General features: G+C 28.9%; 2 protein-coding genes across 2 annotated transcripts; both read right to left on the reverse strand.

Moving 5' to 3' along the window:
* Window positions 1-3,308: 3,308 nt before the first annotated feature.
* LOC114379139 (stress-response A/B barrel domain-containing protein At5g22580-like) lies at window positions 3,309-4,564 on the reverse strand. Its single transcript, XM_028337732.1, has 2 exons — window positions 4,059-4,564; window positions 3,309-3,700 (listed from the first exon to the last, which is right to left on the reverse strand). The coding sequence occupies exons 1-2, from the start codon at window positions 4,175-4,177 to the stop codon at window positions 3,478-3,480; spliced, it is 342 nt and encodes a 113-aa protein (XP_028193533.1). The 5' UTR covers window positions 4,178-4,564; the 3' UTR covers window positions 3,309-3,477.
* A 9,573-nt stretch (window positions 4,565-14,137) lies between these two features.
* On the reverse strand, window positions 14,138-14,982 carry LOC114378134 (dehydration-responsive element-binding protein 1F-like). Its single transcript, XM_028336680.1, has one exon. The coding sequence runs from the start codon at window positions 14,897-14,899 to the stop codon at window positions 14,210-14,212; it is 690 nt and encodes a 229-aa protein (XP_028192481.1). The 5' UTR covers window positions 14,900-14,982; the 3' UTR covers window positions 14,138-14,209.
* Between the last annotated feature and the right edge of the window lie 1,142 nt (window positions 14,983-16,124).

The following is a 16,124-nucleotide window of genomic DNA, read 5'->3' on the forward strand; positions in this document are numbered from 1 at the left end:
TGGATCTATATTCATTGTTGATAAAATAAATAAATTTGTTTAAATTTTTATTTTTAGTATTTTTATATTTATATTTTGATTTTTGATCTAATTATTTCTTTAAATAATTTTTGTGAAATTAAATAAATATTTGAATCAATATCATGCTTTTATTAAAAAGTTCTTACGTGAATCATCTTTCTCTTTGTCTTTCATTATTTTTTCTTTTTTCTTTGCAAGAATCACTTTTGTTCTTTTTTTTTTCTTTTTCATTTTAGCGTTATGTTATTATAAGTTTCAATTATTATTATTGTTCAAGTTTTTTATATATGTTTCATGTTTTTTCCCTATAAATATTGTATTAGAAATCTTGTTTTTATATTATATTTGTTCAACAAGACATGAAAAGATTCTATTATTGTGACATTTTTTTTATCAATCATATTTTGAATAATTCCATTACAAAATTTTAGTTCTCCTACACAAATCAATTGACGAATGATATGAATGATAATTTTTCACTATCAATTGACTAATTTATTTTCTTTAAAATATATGTTATCAGTATAAATAATTTAATAATTATCATTAACACAATCAAATTCATAATAATATTTTTTGTTTTGAAATATATGCTAAAACTTACAATAAATAATTTTAATAATTAAATTGATAATAAATGTTACACCACAATAACAATAACAATAATAATAATAACACAAGAGTTTTATAAAGGTCAACTTAAAATTCTTATACATTTAGACCATAAGGATAATAAACATCAGTTAAATATCATTAATTTAAAATAGTTAATCTATGTAACAATATAATTATTGTTACAAAGAAACAATAGAATGTAATAGTTAATAACATATTAAAGATTAATAATAAATACAAATAATGGGTGACATCTTTAATAAGTTAATAAATATTTAGAGTTTGAAACATATATTTATTTTTATAATTTTTTTTTTGAAAATTAGTAAGCAATCAAAATAAAACTAAAACTAAGGAAATAATAATAATAATAATAATAATAATTAATAAATCAAGCTTATTCAATTTATATTACATCGTCATATTGAGGTTAATTAATTCAAACTTCAAAACTTTAAAAACATTACACAAAGTTAATATATTCAAAATAAGTAAAATTATAGCTTTAAAAATAATTAACGATCATATCTATTTAACATAAATCATACTATTTCAAAAAAAAATTAAAATATTTAAATTTTTATCATAAATGTAAACTCAAATTTAAATAAATATTATACATTATATATATATATATATATATATTTATTTATTATTCTTTAACTTCTATGTTTTATATTAGTATTGCATTAATATTAGTCCTTAGAAAAAAAATAAATTATAGTGAAATTCAACCAACTTAATAAGTTTAAAGAGAACATGTGTTTATTAAAATATAATATTTAACATTATTTTTCAATTTTAATATTTATATATTTGTTTCACTACTAAAAATCTTTAAAATGGATAATTTTATTTATGTACATTTATTTTTCAAAAGTTATTGCATAACCATTATTATTTGAATGAACAAAAAATTACAATAAATTTTAATATACTTAATTTTTAAGATAAAAATAACTCAATTAAAAATATAATTAATTAATTTTCTCATTAATAATATAACTATGTTTAACACAATACTAAATATTTTAAAAAAATTATTGATATAAATAAACATAAAATGATATATATATATATATATATATATATATATATATATATAATTAAAAAAACCGTGCTGTTCAAAGTCTAGTTGTTATTATTTTAGCACAAAAGAAGAGTTGAAATCAAAAGACTAGTTGATTAGATACAACAACCTAATGATTTGTTGAATGTAAAATGAAATAAATAAAAGTTAAAATATTGAAAAATACATAAATTGGAGATTTAACTTTTCTTTAGAGTTGCCATGGCTTTACTAGACCATCCTTCCAAAAAGCACTGTTAATTATTTCCAATTGGTCATTTGGTTTTGCGTGGTTCAATGTCTTTCACCATTGATAATCCTTTCCTGCCCTACTAAAGTTGCTTTGGTGTCGTTTAGGCTTTTCTAGGCAAGGCAAACAAACAATTAATGTTGTTCTCCCACAGTTAATAAAAGCCTTGACCCCGGCTCTTTAAGATTGAATTGTTTTGTGCATCAATCAAACAACCAAAATGTGGAAGATGGCATTTGTTGACATAGACCTTTAGAGGGCCTGTGCGTAATTTTATTTCTAAGTGAGTAATGTCTGCAATGATCAGTGTTGCACAGGTTAAGGTATGCTTCCACTAAGATACCGGTACGGAGTATTGATATAAGAATATGTCGATATAAATTTGTATATTAAGAAATTAGAACACAGCATAAAATATATATAATTGGATGGTTATAGAAGTATCTATAGTAAAATAAATTAACAAACTTAACTCGATAATCTGATTTCTGAATGCTTTAAATTGCACACTTTCATATTAGTTGGATTACTCTCTCAACTCACTGTTACCACCCGTGTTATTACAGATATTCTACTCACAGAATACTGGTTGAAAGTAAAGATAAATGGATATAATTGAAGGAGGCAAAATGGGAAATAGGTGAAACTAAAAAAGAAAAAAGAACCAGAAAAAGGGGGAAAGAAACAAAGATTCCCAACTTGACTTAAAAAGTAAAAGGAAAATGTTGAGTGTAAATTTCTTTAAAGAAGTGGAAGAAAGACACAGATTGAGAGAAAAAACGAAAAAAGAAATAAAAGATAGACATAGAAAGTGACAGGAATTAGGAAAAGAAGATAAAAGATAAAGATAAGAAGAGGTAAAAAAAAAAAGATATTGAAGAAATAATAAGTGTATGAATATAATTATCCAAAATAAAATGGAAAAAGGACTTAACTGGTATCTAAGTCTAACCTGTCACGGAACTGTACTGGAGCTGCCTACCCAAATTCTTGGAAAATCTCTCATTTTTAGGTTGTAAGAAGTACAAAGAGAGAAATTAAAAAAGAAAAATAAGAGAAATGGTGATAGATATAATAAATGATATAACGCTATAAGAAAAGACATAAAAAAAAAAGTTCAAAGAGAAATGAAAATACCCTTTGCTAGTTAGGTGATGATATATTCAAACTCTGTATTGATACTCACAATCCCTCCTCTATAACCTAATACCCTTTGCTGTTCACATTCATCAGAGTAGAAGAGTGCTTGTTTTCATCTTTGGTTACTTGTGTGTGTGCTGTGGAGATTGGAGACCTATAAAATGTGCTGGCAAATATCATATAGCAGTAGAAACATGGAGAGAAATCAGAGAATTAGTATTAACAAATCCCAATGCTAGAACTTTCCATTAATTAGGAAAAAAAAGAGCTTATTTATCAAGTTGAAATTGCATAAGAGCTTTTAGGAACTAGCTAGGAACAACCATAACAGACTACAAATAGCAGATGCACACACATGCATGCACTTTAAAAATGGAAAATTTTATTTGCTTGAATAAGTTGAGGATCTTGCTGGTGCTTTCACAAGGTTAGATGGGAAATCCAGCACCACAATCTTCTCAATAGCAGGTGAAAATACTCCAGTAAACTCAAGGTGATTTGGGTGAGTCTGAAATGCGTTGAACTCCTCCTTCCCATTGAATGCCATCAAGAAAACATGAGTGAAACCTTGTCTTAGCATATCATGACTTTCAATGTCCTTTCCCCTGCCATACAAATATATATAGTTAAGTACATGAGAATTGTGTGTACTAATTGCTAAAAGCTAAATAAAATTAATGGAAATTCTATAGATACCCAAAATAGTCTAAAGGTTAAAGATTATACTGCCTTTAGTTGGTTGTGCTTTTTAATTATATACTAAATCTAGAAGGTGGCCATTGACCAATTAGATACTACTACAACAAAAACAACAACAAAACCTTATTTGACCAGGTGATGTAGGCTATATGGATCACACAGAACCAGTCACCCATAAGATAAATGCATAAAAGTATGTGTTAAGGGAAATAAGAATCATAACTATCTTGAAACAAAGTAAACTGATGATATATAGTTTTATACCATTCGAAGGACTTGACATGGTCAATCCCCGAGACCATCTTCTCCAACCCTTGAATGAGTTCATCAACAGCCACACCATCCTTGAACTTAACAATCACATAGTGATTGAAAGTCCCCATGGCTACTACTACAATACAATAATATTACAAACTCTTACTATGAACCAAAAGCAGTCCCTAGTAGGCAAATATATATGCACAAAATTAAACCTACAACATGCACGAGCCAACTATTACAGTCCCTAGGTGTCCACTGTCAGATCCTGATGACCAATTTCACCGCTGGTAATCAAATACCAAAAGAAATGTTTTATTAGGGGACAGAATCCACGGCTCAATATTAGGAAAGGTACTAGTTTCAAATATAGACCCACCAAGGGTGCAACTCCTTCTCCACAATTTGCACAGTCAAAATTGTCTGGTGCAATTGTCCTTGCACATGATGAAGGACACACTCTTGGGGTCATTTCCCTCTAGAAGTTTGAGTTATGGGTTGGCCTCACTCAGTCAGAAAAACACTATCATATTATATATGCCAGACTTTTTCTTCAGTGCCTTTTTTTCTATTTAAGAAAAGTGGCGCCATTTGCTGTGGACTGTTCCCCTTGTCCTTTCCATGTGCACTACCAAGGTAAATTATTGAACTTTAATACATGGATGAATGGCATCATGCTACGTACTTATCGTTAAGGAATCTTGAGTCTTGACTCAGGTGAATAAATATTAACAATCATGTCCAAGTAATTTCATCAATTTCAGCTATGTAATATTTTTTTATTTTACTCAATTTAACAAATTGTATTGGAATACACTAACTTCAGTATACTAATTAAACTAAGGGACATTGGGACTTCTGTGAATTTTCAGTGGTGTTTTGTACCAAGACGCGGTTCTAATATTATTATTATCTAGGATCTAGACACATTTGGCTTGATTTGAAATGACATGTCAAAAAAGAAATGTATTATTGGGTCATAGATAGCCTAATAAGACCAATGCAATGGGTAATCTGTCCTAATCACCAGTTATTATCGAACAAAAAACCTTTAATACAATTGAACTATTATGGTTGATTTTTTCGTAAAATTTCTATTTATCTAATCAGAATTTCAATAATTGATGATATTTTAATCAATAATAGACTTCAATGTTCACTCCTAGAGTACTTTCAAGAGACACAGAAAACTTTTATTGCATTAATTGTACCAATGGAAGTATTTGTGTGTAAAATCTCCTCTTTTCACTAGGAACTTCATTATATATATAACCTTATGTAGTTTTTAATTAGCGATAGGTGGTACTATTTGTTTTACTTCGCTATTTTCAGTATACTAGGAAGAGTCATCACACACCAGTAACAATCATCAAATTTCTGTTCTGTCAGTGTCACGCATAGAAACTGAACGGTGAAGGCCAAAGAGTAAAGAGGCTGCAAGTTAGAAACAATTTTAGGTGTGTGTTTTGGCTTTCTGGTTTGGGATTTCAAAAGTATGTTTAACAGTAAAATCAGGTTGAGAAGTTGTGATCATTTTTTGATATCCCTCAAAAATATGTTTGAGAGTAAAAAAAAATATATATTTGAGAATCGATTGTAAAATTATATTTGATATCAACTAATGAGGATCTTTGTTTTTACCTTCATTTGTTTTTTATCTGATGATTTGCATTGGAATGCGCATTATAACATTTCCATCGGCAAACCAAAACTTACACTAAATTTTGGCTTTACAACTCAGTTTGAGAGAAGTAAGAGCATATTTGTTTAATATTGCAACCAATTTTCACTCTTTACTATAAATAAAACGGAGAAGTAACAAAATTGTTACTTTTGAATTCTATGTCTTGGAATGATACAAAGTGCATTGAAAACGTTTAAATACACATGTTCTAAGATTTAAAATACTTTTACAAACTCAATTTTCAAACCGAAGTTTAATCCAAATTTAAATTTCCAAACTTTAATTTAAATATATATTAAGTAGCCTGCATTTCATGATTCTATTATATATTAATATGACTTTTACTTTTATACACTACTAGCTTAAAGACAGACAGGGACTGTTCTGCCCGTTTTTCATATTTTTTATTCTTTGAAATTGAACTTAATTATATATTTAATTGGTCCCATTTATTTAATAATATAACTTATGTAGGAGGTTAAAATAGAATAATAGCGTGATTTAGAATATCAGTTCAAGGGTAAATAAGTATAAAAAATTTATATCAATTTACTAAAATGAGGTTCAAGGATATCATATCCCTTTATTATTGTCGTAGTTAGTGTGGTAGAAAAATAAGTTTGAAAACCATGTACCAGTTACTTTATGATTTTATAGATTTCTATTTATAGAAAGGTAAGTTTCAAAACCATGTGAAAATTTGTTTGGGACCTAGCATGTGCTTGAGTACGATTTAGGTTTTCTAATATTTTTTTTATATGTTGAGTATTTTGGGGTGCATTTTTATTATAATAAGACCTTTTATAAGGTTTTTTTTATAGTTAGTAGATTTTTTTTTTTACCTTTTTCTTATTTTGAGCGCTAGAGGGCCCCAATAGTTTCTACACTTGTTGACAAAGTGTTCCTACTTTTTTTTTCTATTGGTTAATTTTTCTTTTGTATTTTATTTTGAATTTTAAAATCTATACATACATGTATTCCTATATCTATTATTATATTGTGAATTTGCCAATATGTTAAAATATGATAAGATATTGAATGTCAAAATATTTTTGTAAGTTTATTTTTCTCTTTTCAAAAAATAATTTTGAAATTCTAGTTATACATAGAGTCAATAAATGAATCCATTTATCTACTATTCATCCAACCCATCCACAATAAACCCATCTAATCCATCTAATACAAAAAAATAAAACAAATGAATGGATCTAAATCCATCCATTTAATTTTATGGATGGTTAGTGATTCATTCACTAATTTTTAAAATTCAATGGATCTTCTAATCAATCAATACATAATAGATCAAAATTGATCCAACTTAATAATAAAAGAATTTGTGGAAATTTTTTTACCAATGTCGGCTTTGATTTTTTTGCGATCATGTCAGTCGGGACTATTTTTTGGCAAGCATCGACCCAAGTTTTTGACCAACTTGGTCGATATCAACTAAGACTATTTCTCGATTGACGTCGACTGGAACTATTTTTTGACAAACATTGGCTGATGATGTTTTTTAGCCAACGTCAACTAATGCTATTTTTTGGACAATGTCGGATAGGGTTTTTTTCGGCTGACTTTGGTTGGGACTATTTTTTGGCCGATGTCAGCGGATGATGTTGACTAGGGTTTTTTCAGCTGACTTTGGTTGATGCTATTTTTTGATTGATTGTCGTCCAGAGCTTTTTCGGTGACATCGGCTGATGATATTTTTCAATTGAGTCGGTCGATGTTATTTTTCAAACAATGTTGGTTAGGGTTTTTTCGAACGACTTTGGTCAGGCCTATTTTTTGGTCAACGTCTTCCAAAGTTTTTCCAGCCAACATCGTATGATGATGTTTTTCAACCGACATCGATTGAGGTTATTTTTGGTCAACGTTTATTAGGGTTTTATTTCGGCCAATGTTTGTCAAGGTCACTTTTTGGTAGACGTCGGCTAGGATTTTTGGTTGACATCGGTCATGGCTATTATTTTGCTGTCATCGGATACATTTTTTATGGATGTATGCTCGAGGTTTTTTTGACTGACATCAACTAGGGTTTTTAGTTAAAGTTAGTTAGGGTTATTTTCTAGCCGATGTCGACCAAAAAATATGATCGATCAACGTCCTCTAAAAAAATCCTAGTTGACATTAGCCAAAGTAGTGCCTCAACTAACAATGGATTGAAAAATCCTAGTCGACATCAGTTGAAATATAGTCTCGGTCGATGTCAGCTAAAAAAAACTAGTTGATGTCAGCAAAAAAAAACCATGGCCAATATTTGCCAAAAATCGTCATCGGCCAACGTTGGATAAAAACCTAGTTGAAGTCAACCAAAAAATAATCTTAGGAAATATTGACCAAAAAACCCCTAGTCAACACCAACAAAAAATTATCTTGACCAACGTCGACAAAAAACCTAGCCAATATTGGCCAAAAAATAGTCATGGCCGATGTTGGCCAACAAACATCGTAAAAATAGTCTCAGCTAACATCGATCAAAAAACCTAGCCAACATCACCCAAAAAACCTTAGTTGACATCGACCAAAACATAGTCATGACGGATGTCAACAAAGAAAACCTAGCTGATGTTGGTAAACATCACCAATCAACATTGACAAAAAAAATTTAGCCGATATCGACCAAAAAATAGCCCAAGCCAACATTGGAAAAACAACTTAGTCAATGTCGACCAAAAAACATTATCGATTGACGTCGGACCAAAAATAGTCTTGACCGATGTTGGCTAAAAATTAGACTCGATCGAGGTCACCTGAAAACAACCTCAAGCGCCTTTTGTTTGGGTTATTATTACTTTAGAATGTATTCTGGATTTTTTAAAATATATTATTTTTAAACCAAAAATAATTAAGTTTTAAAATATATTTTTTTGGATCGATTGAATGGATATTTATCTATAAAAAAGTATTAATGAATGGATTGGATGAATTTTTTTATCAAATGGATCGAATTGAATCAAATCCATTAAATAATTTTTAATAAATCAAAATGAAGTAATTGATTTTTTTTATCCTATGTATTAGGATACAAATTAAAATTAATCCGATTCATCCATTTGTCACCCCTAATTATTTCCAAAATCGAACAAACTCATCTTTCCTAAATGTTACTTTTGGTGAAAATGTATATCCTTATACCATCTATAATCACACACAATTGGATAATATATATCTGCTAACTGAATAGTCACCCTTTCTTTAAATACATTTGAGTCCCACAAATTTTTGAATTATAAAATATATTAAAGTTGATAATGTATCTTTTCATGAGTTTTTGCTTTTACACTATTTAATATTGAGGTTCTACTTTGTATCATCTTTATTACATATTTTATCCCACCGTTATTTGCATGTTAAATTAGTTTATTCATCTTCGAATTTATTTTTTATGTTTAATTTGATTCTTTATTTATTTTGGAATTTAATTTGGTTCTTTAATTTTTTTAAGTTGATTTAATTTGATTTTGTAGTCTAAATTGGATTAACAATGTGGCAAATTGCCCTAATAGGGCTGGTTTTACAAACAAATTCTCATTATGGGTCTGTTTTAAAACTATTTTCAAGATGGTGCTGTTTTGCACGTAAAATTAATGCAACCCGTTAGCAGCAATGGCGAGTCATCCCTGGATGCTCCACGTGGCAGTGGACTCGCCAGCAGCAATGACGATTTAGTGCCAGCTGGTTACGCCAGTTTGACTGACGATTTACCCAGGGTCAAGCCTTGCAGCAGCGTAGCAGAGCAGCAGCGGGAGCAACGACTTTTCAGAGTGTAGCTGGTTACGCTAGTTTGATTGGCGAGAAGCGTGCAACAGGTCTCGCCAGTTGCAATGACGAGAAGCTTTTAAAAATATTCCTACAAGTATTCCTTACAAAAAGCCATTGAAATGGATCATTAGTCATGCTCTCCTTCACGTACCAGCTCAAATAATAGTGAGTGTGTGTTTGACTTGTGTTAGTGGGAAAAGCTTTCCTCCTTGTGCTCTCTCTTGCTCGTACGTGGTTCCTGTTCGTGGTAAGTGTTTTTTAACTCATATCTTCAAATATATATTAAGTTAATTTTAGTTGATAGGTTAATATTATTTAGGTTAGATTTTTTAAGTTGTATGTTATTATTTGTGTTATATATATGCTAGGTTAGTTTTATATGATTTTTTAATATTATTTTGTTTAGATTTTTTAAATTAGTATGGTATTATTTGTTATATATATATATATATATATTAATTTTAGTTGGTATGCTATTATTTATATTATATATAGGTTACGTTAGTTTTACTTGATTTCGTAATATTATTTTGTTTAGATTTTTTAAATTTATGTTATTATTTGTCTTATATATATGTTACGTTAATTTTAGTTGATATGTTATTATTATTTGGTTTAGGTTTTTTATATTTGTATGGTATTATTTGTGTTATATATATAATATGTTAGTTTTAGTTAGTATGTTAATATTAATTAGTTTAGTTATTTTAAGTTATTATTTAAATATATGATACGTTATTAATTTTGTATATATATTGTTTAAATTTTTGTTTCTATAGTAATTTTTAGATTTATTTTAATTTATTTGTATAATATATGTTATTTAATTTAAATTTTGTTAATTGATAAATATTTTCGGTCATTTATTTAAATTTATCTATGTATTTTAAATTATTTGTAAAATATTTAAATTTTGTTATTTGTAGAGTAGTTGTAGAGTATTTTAGTTAATATTTTAAGTTTTACATGTATTTTAATGGAACTTCACATTAAAACTTTATTCTAAAAAAATTATTAACTTCAAATAAATATCATGACAGAAAACTTAAAAAACTTAAACGATTTCAAGGTAGTAATTTTAAAGACAGAATAAACCATCAACCAAGTTACTATTATAAATAATTAATCTTAACAATAAAAAATAAAAAATACTACAAATACATTAAAATAAATATGATGCCAGAATATTAAAAGTAGAAATTTAAAAAGCCATGAACAAAGCATCAAAGAACGCTTTCAAAGTAGACATTTTAATTAGATTACAAAGCATCAACGAAGTTATTATTATAAAGGCACACGAAGAAAACATCAACACCGAGCTAACCTAATTAAAAAAATACTACAAACTTCATATTGAAAATTTTTTCTGGACTCAAAATAGTTACTTCAAATAAATATCATGTCACAAATTTTTTATTTATTTTAGACACGGTTAAAGTTGAACGCTTACAAATTTTTAACACACACGAACAATGCATCAACACCAACCTAATCTAATTAAAAAAATACTACAAACTTCATATTAAAATTTTTTTCCAGACTCATAATACTTACTTGGAATAAATATGATGCCCCAAAATTTTTTGATTTTAAACACAGTTGAAGTTTAACTTGAAGGCTCATAAATTTTTAACACACACTAACAAAACATCAATACCAACCTAATCTAATTAAAAAAAATACTACAAACTTCATATTTAAATTTTTTTCAGACTCAAAATACTTACTTCAAATAAATATGAAGTCACAAAATTTTTTATTTTAAACAGAGTTCAAGTTGAAGCCTCAGAAAATTAAAACACACACGAACAAAGCATCAACACGAAGCTAATTTAATTAAGAAAATAATACAAAATTCAAATTCAAACTTTATTTCGACCTCAAAATAATTACTTCAAAAAATAAATTTGATGGCACACACTTGTTTGATTGAGAACTTTGAACGCTTGAAGGCTCAGGAACTTAAAATTGCTACAGAAGGCAAATTTGGAAGTTCAGAAATTTTAAAAAATACACACGAAACTATAGGAGGAAGAAGCAGCTATTTAAGCTACATGTATGTCGCCAATGGTTTTGGCGTAATCCACAACTATATCGCCAATGGTTTTGGCGTAATGCACAACTATACCCTAGCCTGCTGCCCTAGTTTCTGCGCCTCTGAACCCTGCCCATCTGACCCTAAATCGCCACTTTGACTGGCGAGTGCATGGCTATGTCGCCACTGCATCTAGCGACACCATTGTTGAGGGCCAACTCGCCATTGATGCTGGTGAATCCACTTCCAAGTGGAGCATCCAGGGACGACTCGCCATTGCTGCTGGCGGGTTGCATTAATTTAACATGCAAAACAGTATCATCCTGGAAATAGTTTTAAAACATACCCATAATGAGAATTTATTTGTAAAACCAGCCCTATTAGGGCAATTTGCCTAACAATGTTAAGAAATCATAGTTTTTGATTACTTAAAATCGGTTAGTAACAATTTTAAACTATTACAAAATGTTTATTTAGACGATAGGACAAAAGTTAGACGGTAGAATCACTCAAATTAATTTAGACTATGAGATCAAATTAAACTAACTTTAACAATTAGAGGATCAAATTAAACTAAAAATAAATAAAATGATCAAATGGAACCAATTTTAAAAATTAAAGAAACAAATTGAATAAAAAAGAAAGACCAAATTAAACATAAAAAATAAATTAAAAGAATAAACTAATTTAATCTTCTTTTAATTGACCAATGAAATCCCTATATTATGGCTATAACAACATCTTTATTTGAACATCTTTTAGCTTTATAAGTTGTTACCTCCATTGGCATTTGACCTGCTAGTAAACACTTAAGATCAAAGTGCACACTAATTGCATAAAAACAGGACCACTCACAAAGTGTTTGTGCCTCAAATAAGAGGGTAAAGGCTTATTTATAAACAAAAAGTACTACTCATTACATTATTGAAAAATAGAATATATTATTGTCCTCTTCAAATACTTCTGCAACTTGTCGACAAATATGCCTTTCAAGTTACTGTTGCAAGATTCTTATTGATAAGGTGTTCCATACACATACTCCGCACGTTGTAATCACTTCTCAGTTGCCAAAAAATATTTGGTTGTTTTATTGGCAAGGGACCAACTCAGCCACCGCACCCTTCTGTCTATATGTAAAGTGATATATTAATATATATATATATATATATATATATATATATAATAATACAATATGTAAAGTGATATTATTATATATATAAAAAAACATGTTTTAAGACATTTTTTTAAGTTAGTTATTTTTTTAAAAATTAAAGTTTAAAAAATTACATCCTAAATAATTTATGGTTATTATTATGTTGTCGTGGTAGATGACAACCGAAACACATGCAGTCGCTATTTCTATTTCTAAGTCACAACGACCAAATTTAAATCAATTGCGAAGTCGAATAAAACTTTGGTCACAAAATTAGTTGTTGGATTTTCAAAAACAATTAAAACTTTAAACCTTTTGGCAACTGAATTAGTGACTTCTTGTGTTTTCCCTGAGTACATTGGTCGCAAAGGTGGTTGCTGAATTGTGCAAATGCTAATTGTTGTAATAAGTGGCTAATTCGATTTTTGTTTGACACCAATATGTGTTTCAGTCGCTATTTTCTGTCGCTAAGTTGCCTTTTTTCTAATGGTGGTTATAACATTGAGAATTTAATGATTGAGAAGATTTTTCTTTTATAGCAAGAAACGTCCTTCTATTACAATTGACACAGGAGGAAAAATTGTCTTATAATTTAATATAATAAGTTATATATTTAAACTTTATATTTATTTATTTTATAATAAATATCAAATAAATAAGACTTGTATAAAATACTTTGAGCACTAACGTGTATAGTAATTAACTATGGCAAAATTTTCTACTAAATATCAGTGTGCCGTTTTGCCATGTTTTTCTCGAGAGCAATATACAGAGTCATTGTCAAAAAGGTTTAGATATTTTTTAGTAATTGTCAAAAGGTTTTCTTTCTTTTTTTGGGCTTACAAAGTTAGAACTAAATTAAGCGGGGGTAACTTAGTTAATTAAGTAAGAATACGTCTGAATTATTATAAATCTTTTAACATTATCTTCGATTAATTCAATAGATAAGAAAAGAAAGTTAGAACTAGAAGCCTCATCAAACTAGTTAAACTCCAGTTAGGCATATCGTTGACATTGACAGTCTATTAGTAATAGAGAAGAGATACCATTGGGAGGACTATTATACTTGTAGGTATGGTGTTAAAAAAATTGATTGGAATTGAACTTAATTAAATTAAATTGGTTTTTTTTTCTAAATTAGTTCAAGAAAAAAATGAGTACACTATTTTATAAAACTAATTTGATTAATCAAATTGTTTCTATAAAATCAATTTGGTTAACCGAATTTGACTTTTATTTAAATATTTTTTATTTGAAAAAAATAATTTAAAATTGGTTCGACCTTTAGAACTAATTTAAAATTAGTTAAAATTGATTTAGTTCAGAACCAAATCTTTAAAACTAGTTGAATTTTAAATCAATTTCTAAACCAGTTTGACTATTTGGACATAAAATCAAATCGGTTAAAATAGTTGGAAATCAATTCGATTTGATCTTTTTACCAAACTAGTTTTTGCACATTTTATTTATAGGAAACGAGAAGAAAAAAAAGTACATGCAGTAATTAATTATATGTGCAATTAATTTGTCCATAGAGTGAGGTCTATTACACAACCGATATCGTCCCAATCCATAGCTCTTTTCATAGAGGGCGGGGTAATAAGCAAACCCTCTGCCATACTATCCAACAACCCTGGCATATTATACACTGCCTCCTCATCAAAGAACATTTCGGACCCATCATCGTGCATGCCAATGTTCAAACAAGTGTCTTCAGCATTCTTGTGAGAGCAAGCAAAGACCGTGTTTGGTATGAAAGCCTCAGCAGTAGTAGTAGCTTTTGCTGCTTCTCTTATATCTACAGCAGAACGTGACTTTGCAAGTGGGAGAAGGGAAACTGAATCGGGGAAGTTGAAGTTTGCTGAGGTGCCACTAAGTGCCAAGACAGCCACGTCATGTGCCCTAGCTGCCATTTCAGGAGTAGGGTATGTCCCTACCCAAATCCTTGATTTTTTTATTGGTTCCCTTATTTCACACACCCATTTGTTCCTGTTCCTTTGCCGTACACCCCTATACACAGGGTGGCGTGTCTCCCTAAACTTCTTTCTACCTGCTTTTCTCTTGTGAGATGGATTGGTATATATATTACTTGGTTGTGGATTTGGAGAATCACTTAGTGGATTAGAGTTTGGTGGTGTGCATGGTGAGAGTGAAGAGGGGGAGGAGAGTGAAGTGGAATCAGGAGATTCGTTAATAATCTCAAAGTCCATAGTTTATAATTTATATCTAATGGTGGTTTAATTTATTCTATTGGCTAAGAAGTGAGATGGGAAAAGGTGCGTGTGTGATGTTGGAGGAGTGAGGTTGTGGAACAAGGGAGTTGGATTGGTGTATATATATGGTAAATTAAAAAAGGAGATCTATGATTTAAAATGTTTGGGGGTATTGCTGTTTGATTAATATATGCATGGTAAACGTGACTTGAACAGGATATTAACACGGAGAAGGAACACGTGCCACACACTAATGTGAATTTCGGCCATGTGCTGGGATTGAATCTTGATTGATGCATGATACCTGGTTGGGTTGGTTGGGTTGAAGAAACCACGTGGGGCATGAATTGAAGGGACCAATTTTAAGTGTAGTGATCGATAATGGTCTATCCCTAGGTTGTGGGGGAAGCAAAAGAAGTGACAGATAGAAAGATAAGAGAAAAGACTAACATTTGTTGATAGGTGATGGAGATATATAAGATTGGTATAGTAAATAATAAAGAAAGCTTTAAGGGTGATTGTAAAGAGAAGAAAAAGAAATATATATCAAGTTTAATTTGTTTTTTTTTTAACGAAACTAACAGGTTAATATTTGTCAATAAAAAATATGATAATTTTATTGTGAAAGAGAAAATAATTGGATATATATATATTACACTTTACATGTATATAAAGATTTTAATGTGTTTGCTGAACAATATTATTGTCTACATTTGCAATGATAAAATTATAAATACAATGGGTTAGAAGAAGAATGTTAATAACATATTTTTAATATTATATTTTTATAAATAGTTAAAATTTATTAAAAATTACAAATTAATGAGTGAAATTTATCACATAAGAAATAAGACTTATGAGAATTTATATTTTTAATAAATTTTAATTAATAACAATGTCCAAGCCTTCAAGGGTGTATTTGTCTTAAGACTTCAAAAGAGTTTATTAAAAAGTATGTTATCGGTATAATTTCTTAACTAAAATAAATGATAAAAATTAAATTTTTAATCCTTATGTCTAATTGTCTACATAAAAAAATCTTAATTATCAAATTAGTTCTTAAACTTGTATTTCATAAGTCCAATTAATCTCTATAATAGCTATCACATGTGGACTAATTTAATTGAAGAAAACATATATTGAGTGCTTTTAAGCATAATTTCTATCATCAAGGAATTAACGTAATTTATTTTATATATATTGGACTAATCTGATTAATTAT

This window comes from Glycine soja, chromosome 12 (genome assembly GCF_004193775.1).
Source record: "Glycine soja cultivar W05 chromosome 12, ASM419377v2, whole genome shotgun sequence".
Taxonomy (NCBI): domain Eukaryota; kingdom Viridiplantae; phylum Streptophyta; class Magnoliopsida; order Fabales; family Fabaceae; genus Glycine; species Glycine soja.

Bases quoted from the DNA above. Each gene is read 5' to 3' on its own strand.
- LOC114379139 (XM_028337732.1), bottom strand. From the start codon at position 4,177: ATGGGGACTTTCAATCACTATGTGATTGTTAAGTTCAAGGATGGTGTG. The intron at 3,701-4,058 runs GTATAAAACTAT...TTTGTATGGCAG, and splicing joins CATGTCAAGTCCTTCGAATG to GGGAAAGGACATTGAAAGTC.
- LOC114378134 (XM_028336680.1), bottom strand. From the start codon at position 14,899: ATGGACTTTGAGATTATTAACGAATCTCCTGATTCCACTTCACTCTCC.